At 31.9% G+C, this 14079-nt stretch overlaps 1 protein-coding gene across 1 annotated transcript in view; it reads right to left on the minus strand.

Moving 5' to 3' along the window:
• LOC131852619 (protein Wnt-10a) overlaps positions 1-14079 on the minus strand; it is a 36557-nt gene that overhangs the window by 2087 nt on the left and 20391 nt on the right. Inside the window, exons 3-5 of the mRNA XM_059203312.1 lie at positions 10796-11085; positions 1420-1551; positions 379-500 (exon numbers count right to left, since the gene is read on the minus strand). Coding sequence (XP_059059295.1) covers positions 379-500; positions 1420-1551; positions 10796-11085 — 544 coding nt within the window. The remainder of the gene's footprint in view (positions 1-378; positions 501-1419; positions 1552-10795; positions 11086-14079) is intronic.

Below are 14079 nucleotides of genomic sequence, written 5' to 3' on the forward strand. Positions count from 1 at the left end.
AGCCATTTCTTGAACCATTTTGAGCCAATATTTGTCTGTTTGTGTGCAACAGACAAATATTCTAAAGATCATTGGTTCACTAGTTTTTTTCATATATCGTCCATGTACAAACAGTGCTTAGTGTCATTATTATTATTATTGTACAAATAAACTGAACATAATAATATCTGCTGGAAAATATACTACGTAATATGTAGGTATGTGCATAAATAATTAATAAAAAATAAAAAAAACTATTGTCGAAAAAATGAAAAAAATATTTTTGCGGTGAGCCACCCTTAACCAAAATCGGTCAAGCCTTTTTGTATAAACTAATAATTTCGTATAAATACTAAATCTGTGACACGAGAATTTTATATATTAGATAAGAAGACTTACTTCTCAAAGAACAACAGACTTGACTTTGGTGCTGGGCGCGCCTTACTCCGTCTTCGCCCTCGTGGTCTGCCTTTTAGCACCATCATTCCTTTATTTAGTCCCTCTTGCGCCACCATTAGAGCCTAGAGGCAAAACTCATTTGGTAAATTATAAATTTTGATATATTACGCACCAATGTATCTTTTATGGTAAACGAAATGCAAACTTTGGGTATCAATCTTAGGTACAGAAATTATAGTCTACATATTAAACATAAACCTCTAACTATTAGGATATATATTAACATGTTAAAAAAGGCAAGTTTAAAAATATTCTTTTCTATACAAAGGTACCGTGGTTGATATCGTAGAAAGTCGTTCGAGGGGACACGTTTGCCTCATCAGTATCAACTGTCAAGCAGCTTATTTTGTGAGTTGCTTCGGTTGAAGAGGTATGGCGGTGAAATTACAGGATATGGAGGCATGACTCCTTTGTTCTCCGGGATGGCAACGCATGAAGAATACCACAGGCTGCAGATGCCGAGGTGTGACATAGATGATGCTCATCATCTCCACTTTTGAAACCTTACAACTCTTTTATCACATTAAGAAGTAGGTCTTTGTCCTCTCTCAGGTTATGGACTAAATTTCATTTAAACCGGTTCAGTAGTTTAGCCGTTAGCTGTTACGCTTACACGTAACAGACTAAGTTATTGCTTTTGTAATGTTATATGTAGGGAAGTTGAGTTTGCCACTATAACTTGGGTGGGCATTCCTAAAATATTGTATAATAATAATATTAGACAATACACATAACACCATTTAGTTCCAAGCTAAGCAGAGCTTGTGTTATGAGTGTTATGACTGATAGAATACTTAGATTTTTTAATGCATGTAATGATATACTTAGAAAATATCCAGATCGATATAAACAATCATACTCATAAATACAAATGTTTGTGCTTTGCGAGGAATCGAACCCGCAACCTTTGGAAGTAAAGCGGTGTTCTAAACCACTAGATCACCGAGACGGTCTATGATTTCAATATTTTTAGATGCTTACCTTTCGATATTGCCGCTTGATAGTAGAAGCTACAATCCTGAAATCTGGAGTAGCTCTCCAACACGTCCGGAGCTGGCAACTTCCTGAGAGACCGTGACATTTGCAACGCACTTCCATATGCGATGCCAGTATCTATAACCAATAATCTTATATATAATTCCAATAATTCGATATTGTCACGAGATTACATATTTCGAAAATTTGCAATGTAAAGTATGTTTTTACGCCAAGTTTTCACAATCTGGGCTTCTTCAATACCTACTTTACTAATTATTTTCCTTTCCGGGAATTCCAACCTTATATTAATACTAGCTCTTACCTGCAACCTCGTGTACATCCAGAACTGTTCAGTTTAGACGTGAAAAGGCAACAGACAGTAAGACACAATTTTGAATTTATAACATTAGTATGAAAATATGGATATAATGTTATTGTATGAATTAAAGTTTATATATAAGCTATAATTTATTTGAAATTGATCATATTATTCATATAAATGACTACAATTGGTTTATGTTCAGTATGCATATTTTTTTAATCTGTGTTCGAATTATAAACGCATCGTACCGAATCCTCAAGTTCAATAAAATAAAACTCGAACGAATCGCCTCATCCATCCAATACTCGAGAATAAGTAATAATAAATCTGAAGTGTCCTAATACGTGACCGATTTTGGCGTAATTGCACCACCACCCACCGCACTGGCCATATCATTTACATAATTAAACACCTCGCGCAATCACGCTGACGTCTTAATTTCGCCAATGCCGCCAGTCGAACAATTTCCCAAATTGAGTCGGAGCAAAAATTCAAATAAATCGGAGTTTCGGAACGCCCCCCGTACCGGTCAGCCTTAATAACCCGGTATTAAGAGTGTTCGCGATAGAATTCGCCACCCAAGACGTTTGTAATACTGCTACGACGACGTAATGAAGCTGGAATATTAAAAATGGCCTCAACCGCTTATTATGTTCTCACCTCTGCGGGCGGCTCGTGAAATACGGCGGGCTAATATGGGCCCTCGAGCGGCTGCGTTGGCCGTGCCACCATTTTCAATAGCCTTTAATGGTGGCGCCATCTGCTGTTCAAATGTATCTGGCTAGAGTCTGTTGTGTTATTACTTCTAAGCCATAACAGTTGGTTTTGTGCTGTCAATGAGTGTTTTGCTCGAATTGATTTGTGTGGAATTATCTACCTACTGATGGTGATTGAAACGTGACTATTAAATTGTAACGGCCGCATTGAAATGTCGGTTTTTCAAAGTAGGTACTACCAGCTGTTGTAGTCAAATTATATATATTCGCTGCATATCAGTTTCTAGACTAAAAAAGTAGCGTTTGTTTTGAAAAAAATTAAAAAACAATAGAGTTGGAAATATTTTTTCTGTTCTAGTTTCAGCAGCTCTCATTTCTTTTTTTTCTTTGACACCACTTCTGTTCGTTCTTATAGTTTCGTCCTATGGCTTTTCGGTCTAATACTAAGCCACTTTTGAACACCGCAGTATTAGTTAGATGTTATAGAGAGAAATAACAAAGAACTATAAAAGAGCCAGATTTATTTTGTTACCCGCCAAATTAAATAGGCCTCTAGTACTTGTACTGTAATATTGAGGAAATACTATACTGAGAGTATAGTATATAAAACAGGGTTTTAACACCCCTGTACTATTTGCTTTACAGACATTATTAGTATGCAGATGTGTTAATAACCTTCATTTTCTTGTGGCTCTAGACTAAACATGATGTCATTATATGGCCGGTAGCTATATAACATAATAATACGAGTGTTGTAAACATACAATTATTTAGAACAGCTCCAATTAAATATACAGACACTATGTAATTTTCTTTGATGCATGAATATTTTAATTTAGAGGTGACTTTATCTGTCATATAATAATATTAATAGCTCTATATTAGAATGGAATAAAAAAAATAATCTATTTAATCAAATAACCTTTATTTTATGTTCTAAATATAATCAGAGGTTATATAAAAATAGATTAACGGAAACAAACGTCACGTCTGTTATCCCGGATGAGATAGTCAATAGAGGTATTGTCAAGTGGCGTGGGGCGTCATAAGTATATGAAGTTAATGATATAATGATTTCATTAATATAAAAAAACATATAATAACATTGTTTTGACAAACAAACAATACAATACTTTCTACTTATGTCTTTAAGCCATAGACGTTATAACGAATACACTTCTAGTTATACGAACACCGTGCTGCCTCCAGTACATAGGCTACATTTTCTTACAGTATTTTCATACAGCATAGTAGTTATTGATCGTACTTCTTAATTGAATATGTATAAGGCTTCTATTTTGTATAGCGTATTTGCCTTAACTTTCCCAGAACGACAAAAACGTTATTCGGTATACGACATTTTAAGTTACTTATGAGCGTCAAAGTTATTACTATTTTTAAATCACTTAAATAAGCAATTTAAAATGCTTTTAATAAAAAAATATTATTCACATTCGATTACAGTAGTGACCAACGCTAATATTTTATCAGAGACAAGCGCATCTAATTCGTTAACAAATTCAAACCGGGCCACGTCGCTGCGTGTGTTATTTAATTTGGATTGTATTTGAGGTTAAGTCTTATTTATGAGTACATTATTATTTACTTAAAGTACCGATTACTTTTTGTTCTAAGGTAAATGAAACATTGTGAGATATAACAAATTATGGTCTGAAAATGTAAACGTCGTCACGTTTATTAGTTATAATTATTAACATCAGTTTTCTAAGAAATACATAAATTTACATACATGTTTTGGTAGATTGGATATAATTCAAGTCGTACTTTATACCTACTAATTTATCACTAACAATTCACAGAATTAATATTCGCTTTGTATATTCTGATTTTACATTAAAATCTGTATCTTAAATTATTTCATATGTTTTGAGATATCAGTGAAAGTTTAATGAATATTATATCATAAAATACGTTAGTTAGAAAATAAATAATTACGAGTACACACAAGAATGTAAAGTAATTAAAAATAGCAATAATTATATTTATAAACCGATACCGGACAGTCATCGGGACATAACAAAATATTAACTCATCGAATCGATTTTTTGTAACATAATTATCACCTCGGCTCTCTAATGTGGTACCTAATTTCTTGTGTGGGTCGGGACGCGAGATCTTTTATAGTCCCGCTGGGGGCTGCCTATTACACCGCATACGAATTTAATTATATTTATCTAATGATCATTGCTGACACATGACGCGGTTTCAAAGTTAATCATTACATTACATTATCGTTACTTTGTGTATGTATATTTATATAGATTCTCCTTTTTCGTCGCCGCTACTTTCCGTTACGACGGGGTCGGCTTTTCTAATTTTGAGGCGCCATGCATTTTCATTTCAATTGATGTATATTTTGTAGTTATACTTATATTGCTTATTTTAGTACTTTATGGTATTTTGTTATATATTATGTTAATCTAAAATTAGTTTAGTATATAAAATATATATTTATATAAAATTTGATTACATAAATTTCTTGACCATATTCCACTATTCTATTTATATCGGCTGTCCAACACTCGTGCTCTACCATGGCCTGCTTGTTACCAACTAAGTCACAGAGTTAGGTTGACTGGAAGAGGTCTCTTTCAGAGATAGCCCCGCCCCACATGTGCTATTTTAATAAACAGTTTCATTGTTAGATAGTTTAATGTTTCAGTTAATAGTTCATACATTCGCAGTGATTTTTTAAAATGAATATTATATAGTTGATAGGTGGAGTAAATAGTGATATACATTTAATATCTGGAAAATACTGTACCCGAAAAATTTTCCACTTACGGATAATCCTTGAAATTATAGTAGATTTATACTCTGTTATATCGAATTGTATACATCAAAAATGTGTGCACTTTGCGAAAAATTTCCGCCACTACGGTAATAGTCGTTATATATTAATCTATTCAAGTTTGAAGTCCCAAAAAGATGGATACATTATAGACTACATTCGTGAGCATGCCTATTTATTCTAACTTATTGATAATTTAGATAAAGTTTAATAGACAAAATCAAAATTTTTGTGAAAGTATTATTAATTTTAGGTGTCATTAGAAGGACATCTGAATTCCACAGATTTTTATATTATAGCTGTAAGTTTAGTCCATTTTGATGATTCTTATTGAAATATATATGGCTTTACAACATTGGAACAAACTTATACAATATTTTTTTTTATATAAAAAAAAATTGTTACTAATATATTTGTATACCTGACGGTTACGTTACAGTGTGAATGCGTTCGACTTTATTTTGACATTAATAAAAATATCATCGCAGGGGTTATTATAAGCGAGCGTGTCTAACAGAGATCTCACTGGGAGGCTGTTAATTATGTGCCTACAAAACAAAATGGTAGAATGTTGCCGGAACAATGGTCAAGTGTGGGGTCCTGGACCACCGGCTTCGCTTACCTCTGCCTCAATTTACCTTCACGCCGTGATAGGTTATGGTAATAATTGGACATTAAAATATTTGAAAATGTGCCGTTTTATATTTACCCGATTGCGCAAAAGTATTAGTTTAAGTAAGCATAGGCTTTTATATCGCGTGTGTTGTAAGTGTCGAAACCATTAGTAATGTATTAAATAGTTACTATTTTTTATTTATTTATTTCTAATATTTATGATACGTTAGTCTAGTAGTGTATGATATAAAAAAATATATCTTTGTCCACCTCTAAATGCATTGAAACCGTAACAGTGTATAGAACTCCAGTACCTCTGGATATATTTCAGGGAAGTAGATTGTTAGTAATGGATTTGAATTGCTAGCAACGTAGGAACCCATCATTGAATTATCCTCCAAAAATGAATAAATACATATCTAATTCTCTTACATAAATATTATATGAAGATGAATTTATAGTTTCAGATTTTAAATTGACGGAAAATGGAATGCTGCACCCGCCAGCAATAACGGTATCCACTTGCGCCGGCATCAGGGGAGAACGATGACTGAGCATAAAGTCAGGCCATCGTGTATGATTTGACGATGATTTTCATAATACATGTTTTTTTTTTATATATAATATTGCATATTCATATTATTTTACATAAAAGATAGTATATATTGCACAACATGTTCCTTAGCATATGTCTTGGGATTAATGTATTAAATAATTAACATAAAAAATATGTCAAATGTAATATACATATTATTTGATTATTCGAATACGGACTGATTTATGAAAGTGGGGCATGTGTTGTACTGAGTCACTCTACTATATATTCTGACAATACAAGCAGAGAGTATGTGTTGTTTCGATTAATTTTATTATTGAGTTAAATAAAGACGATTATTATTATTATTATTAATTAGCACATTACCTAATAGTACCTAATTTATTATATAAATCTTCTTTGTTTGTGTAGTTGGAATCGCAAAAAAGCTGATGTAACCATCGCGTATATACCCTACAGTACTATGATATCACATTGTATTCCAGGAGTCATACCTCATATCCTGTAATTTCACTCTTTACCCGCAACACAGCTTACAAAGTAAGCTTGGAGGCTGAAATACGAGAGAGATTTAAGAGGAAACAAACACAGACTTCAAAGTTTGCACCGGTGAAAATTATATAATTATATCCTTCGGATGCATTATATATATTTATCGTATTTTTTTATCATTAGTATATACCTATATATTTAATTTGCCCATCCAGGTAGGTACTTAAACCTAAACGGAGCGATTATATATTATTATCTCATAAAAGCAACATTGTAACATATTCGAGTTTGCTTTTATTACAACCACACATCGTTGGCTCGTAAAATGTCATACTAAACTACGTGTTAATAGTAAATTATAGCAAATTATAGCAAAATTTAAATTCTATTTCGCATGGCCGCTACTGAGTTGGCGTCTAAATTACCATAATCATTATTATTAATTTGTTGTAATCAAATTAGGTTATTAACATGATATATAATTTGTAAGTTATTACTAGTTAGTAAATTGACAAGCGGAGACAAGTATATTATGTATATATACATAATATGACATACACTTGGTCTAATGTAAATAGCTGACATAAGAAATATGTAACCTCATCTGTTATTCGATGAGAATAATGTTTATGTAGATAATAAATACAATTTTATTTTTTATTATACTATATATAATAGGCCTTTTAATATTTTATCTAATTATCCTCCTTAATTTGTCACAAATAAAAAAGAACCAAACTCGAAAGAATTAAAAAAATATTGGTTGCTGTGCCTTTTTTTCCGAACAATTATGAAATTGCCTGGTGTAGTTATACTAGTATAATCTCGCCACTTATTTAATTGTTTTTAAATGAAAGGTTATTTTATTTCCTGTAGTTACATAAAGTAATATATTGATATATATAAACTTGTATAAATAATAAATAACCCTGGACAATTAACATAGCGTCATCTAGTCCCACGGTAATCATAGCTTGTATTATGGGTACAAATGATAATACTTATATATATTTTTTGCAAATGCGTATGTAATATATTTAGAAAACACCCAGACCGATACAAACAATCATACTCAGAATTACAAATGTTTGTAGGTACCGTGCGAGGAATCGAACCCGCAACCATCGGAAATACAGCGGTGTGCTAAACCGCTAGGCCACCAAGAACATCATACCTATAATATCTGAAATGTCAAAGTTATGTTAACATATCCATTTATACATCCTTTTGTATGCACATAACTTTACTAAAATAAAAACAACCTTATTAACTGGCTGTAAATGTCACGAGATACCGATAGCACAGAAATAAATTAAGCACTCGACTTCCATATAATTAAGCACTACAAACGTATTACAAATTAAATAATTTGTACCTACGTGTCGTGTTTGTATTATAGAAAAAACTATACCGACGTAAATTGTATTTAATCGTAAACTCTTAATAGGTAAGCACACGTATGCCGTTTTAATGTCAGATTTTGTTATGGACACCAATATAATATTATAAACAAACATAATCGTTGTACTTATCGAAACAGTTAAGTCATCTATGTCAGTAGGAATACGGTTTCGTCTCTAACCGAACTCATGATACCTGACGGCAGTTGTACAGTATGTGTTTTGGTATTTAAACTCACGCTTGACATGTTTATTATGAATCGGAAGAGGCCTGTTAAATTATTAGAATTAATCCCGTCGGGCAGGTCCGGTATTTTGGCTTCGTTACGCGGGTGTGTCAATGCGGTAGATAAATTATTGGACATTGTAGTTAGATGGGTATATTTAAGTATTTATAAACGGTGGACACGTATTTAGCTGTTAGAATATAGAGATGGAAAGATATGACAATTTTATAAAATTGTTAATTAATTGTTACTAACTGTAAAATGCAATGTTGTCAGCATGAGTTATAAAGACGGTATTTTATTGTGGGTGATGGTGGAATGGTCATTCTAACATACAATGCCAGTAGTTGGTATACGCGGGCAGTGAAGATGTAATGGAAATGAAATGAGGTTAAACGTGGCGATATCTCAGCTTTTACGGGGTGTGACAGGAATGGAAAACTGACAGGGCAAACTAGGGAATAAGCAGATAACAATTCCTTCCCATCTGTTATAAATTCCCGTCTAAATGTCTTCTACATTTACAGTACTTCTAAAGATTAAGTAAGATTGCTGGCTACATTTTCAACAAGTAGGACCTATATCACTGCTACCAGACTTGCACATGATTGCATAATTATAATGTAATAAGCTTGGCTACTTTATTTACGAACGGTGATCACCAAAAACGTATTTCATTGAGGTAATACCATGTTATGATTATGTAAGTTGCATGCCCCGAATTGTGGACCACCCAAATGGGTGATTACCGTAAGACACGCCCATTAGCGCTCTCAAATTTAACTAAATAAGTGTTTCGCCTTCTTGACGCCTCAGCGGATCAATTTGAACACCTACATAATTCTACCCTCAGAGCGACAGATGTATTCTGACCTCCCATTTTACTTTACCGATATATAAAAAAGTAAGAATGTATAAAATTCCAGAGATCTTTTAAAATAGGCGGATGTAGAGCGTAATAATTTGGACAAAATAAAAAATTGGTTACGTGTCATATTGTTTTGGTATAATAGGGTCGTTACATATAATTTACCATTGTTATTGTGATTGAGTCATTTGATGATTTGTTGTCGAGTCAAATTGGTATCTTCATATTCGTATGATACAGAAAAATGAGATGTATTTTTACGAAAAGACGTTTCTTTTGTTAAGTCTTCTGCGTGGGTATCTATCTTAATCTCACCTATTTCAGTACTTACACACACACAGTATCCTTTTGGTACGCTAGGTTTCGATTGTATTGGGCGACACTACATACAAATATTCATACTATAACTTTAAAGTCGTAAACTGAATTTAATAATAAATAGTATTATTACGCATTTGAAAATTGCATTCCTAACAATTGTTGTTCAAAATGACTTATTCTCTATTTGTCAAATTGCGTGGAACTAACTTTAAGGCATAACGAAACGCCTATATAATATTTATTTTCGTCTGCCTATATACCCAGTAAAAGTACTGAATATATAATTACTTATAGAATAATAACATCGAACATAAATTATTTTTTTACTAAATATTAACATATAATTACCTATAGTTTGCAGCAGCTAATATTTATACGTACCTATAAATTTAATATTCTGTAAATTTATTTAGCATACTTTTATTATTGTGTACTTCAAACCAATTACTTTGAAATTAGGAATCTTCTTCTGTTTTTAAATTAACTGTATTCAAACTCACGTATAAACAAATGATATGCACCCTTCATACAATGATCAACCAGTAAATATGCAGTCCTATTTATGAATTGAATTTAAGTGTTATACAGCACTTCTAGTGTCTTTTGAACCTATGAATATTGCACTTGAATAGAAAATCAAAGAATATTAAGAGATGAGACCGCTTAAGAGTTTGTAGGTATGATTTTTAATGGGTGAATATGGTGAATTAGTTCGCTAATGGAATAAGCTAATAATAATAATCTTTATTAAATTCAGAAGGATCGTTACAATATTATTTATACAATAGGTACACATTCCAGACAATATCAATCCTTTCAGTATTTATGTGTAGTCCTGGCTTCTGAACTAGCATAAGCCGTATGACAGCTGTCACAAAGTTTTCGCTTCACGTATTAATAATGATATGTTATCTGTGATAATGATAACCGTCTGTATGGTTACAACTCACCACCAAAAGGGCCAGCAGCCTATTTGCCATTCCAGTTACATAAAGAAATGAAAAATTGACATTATTAATTAAAATTTAAACAAATTTTAATAAAACTCACCGATCTGCCAGCGTTATTATTATGAAGATTAATCTTCGACTGCAAGTCATCCACCTTCTCCCTTACATCTAAGAACTTCCTGGAGAAGTCAATGCCATGTGCTAAATTATGGGAGCACCCGCTCCACTCCCATTTGTTAGCTTTCGCCCTACCCCTAGGGTCGTGGGAGGCTCTGTAGCCTAGAGGGTCACAACCGCAGGACAGGAGACGGCCTTGTGCGCATGCCCGCGCTACAGAATGAGCCACCCCCGCTGCTGTTAGGGCGTACAGGAATCCCGCTTCTCTGAACCCTAAAAGAATGTAATATTTATTAACTTAGATGAATGGTAATTTTAAAACACTAAAGGTAATATTAGTAGATAGAATATTATAAATAAATTATTATTATTAATTATTCTATCGGATTTTTTATCGTTTTTTATTCTATATATTTTAAGGTATTTTATTTTATTCTATTTTAAAGATATTAATCTACTTCATCTCATTATTAAAAACATTGATTAAATTTAGTTTAGTTAATACATTTAAACATATGAGATAAGCAGATGTTATTGTACATGTACAAGGGTGAATGGGAAATGAACGGTATGTAACAAAATTAAAGCAGATGTGATAGCCCAGCCCGCCCTATTCTTTCTAGCTAAACTAATAATAAATACCGTAATAAAATCTAAATTATGTATGAATCGATTTGGATATGTATGAATTTTGTGTGAAATATACATACAAAATTTTATACAAATAGACTCAGGTTTAGGAAGAGATACATATGTGACAAAGGCCAAAGGCACAGAAAATTATATATGTTAAGTTTAAGAATGTAATGTAACGTAAAGGAAAAATTACATTACGTCACTTATATCTAAACTAATTATGAGAAGAAACATTTTGTTTATAATAAATATCTAAAAGTTCTTAACCGATTATTTAAATACTTTCAAATATAGAAAATTCGAGATTAGCGTGATCTGTTCTCGAAGGTAGCGCTGCTGGGAAACAGCTAACTATTTATAAAGCCACGGGAAAATCAGTTTTAAGACATTCACACTTGCCTACACATTACATATTACAAAACAGTGTGATAATCCAAAGTAAAAACTATAGTGCAACAAAACTGTATCTGAATAACCTGACTCCTATTTTCCTTATTCGGTGTGGTCGACTTGTCTTGAATAACTAAGGAGGTTCTAGTAGGATCACTGTGCTATTACATATACGTTACAATGAGTAAATAATTCTTCGAGATAGCGGTGGTTGACTAGTTGATAGGTGATCCAGATCGAGTAAGCTTTTTCAGTATGCTTGTACATTTTGAAGTGATAATATATTCTCAAACCTACAAGGTATGGAGATGCATATTAAATGGTTTAGTTGCAAGAATCTCGATAGAAGAAATCTCATAATATCATGCTGGTTGATTTTTTTTTAATATCTTTTACTTAGTCAAAAGTAGATACAAAACCGTTAATGCTTTCTGCATTTAGTTTCTTGTTTAAAAGATATTCGATTTTTGTCATTGTTAATATTTAGTATTCCAATTTACCATTTTATGAGAAATTGACGTGAGAATGCCAGAAAATTATAATTTAAAATAAATTATAATTTTCTGGATATTTTTTTAACAAGAAACTAAATGCACAATGTATTAACGGTTTTGTATATACTTTTGACTAAGTAAATGAAATTAAAAAAAAATATATATTAATGTAAGTAAGTAATAATTATTAAAATATATACATATATATACTTCAATATATATTTTGAAGTATTTAATCATTTGGGTATATATTTAAATAGATTTTATTACACCAGAAAAACAAATATGTTTATGAAATATGCGCATAAAAATGTATGCACAAAACGATATTCTGGATATATCGCGATACTGCAACACAATAATCTGGTAAAGGCATTCAAGTCCGTTTCGATTTATGGGAACGCTGGACATGGCGACCACCATTTATCTATTTTATTGCAGTAAATTAAATGGTGAATCCATTTGCGATGTAATGATAAGCTATTGCCCTCGAACAATGTAATCTTTTTACCATAAATAGTATGATTGGCGATTTGCATTTGAGTTAGGTCGGAAGAAGCCGGTAGCTTGGTTAATTGTATTCGGTTGTAAGTCTGTGAAAGTTAATAATGTGCTATTCTTGCTATTTCATTGTGTCAAGCAGAACCTTTAGATTTTAAGAGCCATCTCCGTTTAATGGGCAATTAAACTAGTGAAGGACAAAGCAGTTTGCTACGAGATCAGTTTATCCTGGTTTTTATGTTAATGCACCTACATAATCTGTAATCAATTGAGGTCTGCTATTTAATATGCGTTGATAATAGATTAATGTTCTATTGATGCAGTCTGGTAAGTAAATTACCGTCCTACTAATGCCTAATGGGTAATTCGTATCTCGAACATTCAAAATGGTAATTCTTTGCTATACTAATAGGAAAATTATTAATTTTCAAGTTTCGTAAGGAGAGATGAATTGACATATTGTACCATCAGGAGAGGCATTGTAGATAATATGTTCATATAGTATAGTGTTATGGAACATAAGTGATGGCTACTATTATTATATAGCTTGTTAGTATACGTATGATTCTAAGTAATGGTATTATAAAAGATATAACAGTAGAAATCAATCTTGTTTTTTGAGAAAGGATAATTTTTATAACCATACAACAATCATTAATCTATATAGATATAGTGTAAAGAAGAAATCTTTAAAGTTTTCTATGTAATAGATAAACTCAAAAAATATTTAAATAATTGTAAAATGTCTAATCTAATCTAAGTTTTTATTGAAAAAATATTCTTTCTCTATAATTGAACATGTGCACTTTCACTTTTAATATATAGATATATATTAAAAGTGAAAGTGTGTCTATTTTACTTTTTTATAATGAACCAACTGAAAGGAGTCTTATTGAAATTTTACATCAAGATAGATTGCCACGAGGATGTATGTAGACTATCTTTTATTTTAAAACGCAGACGAAGCCGTAGGTTACAAATAGTATTGATAGAGGCATGTGAAGAATCTTATTAAATGAAATAATTTAAATGCTTTGTATTTGATCACGTGATTCAAATGCACCCACAGGGAGGGGAATATCTTGATGAATCCGATACGAATGCAACGAATAAATTAATTAGTTTCTGGCACATGATTAATACAAGGATCGCCGTACGTTATCTACCGGATTAGTGGCTCTGCCTCTAGAGTGAGTCTAATTGACGGTCAGAGATACGGTTTATTAAATAATGGCATTTTTATTTG

Source organism: Achroia grisella, unplaced genomic scaffold (genome assembly GCF_030625045.1).
Source record: "Achroia grisella isolate CSIRO2021 unplaced genomic scaffold, CSIRO_AGI_Agris_v1 utg856, whole genome shotgun sequence".
NCBI lineage: Eukaryota > Metazoa > Arthropoda > Insecta > Lepidoptera > Pyralidae > Achroia > Achroia grisella.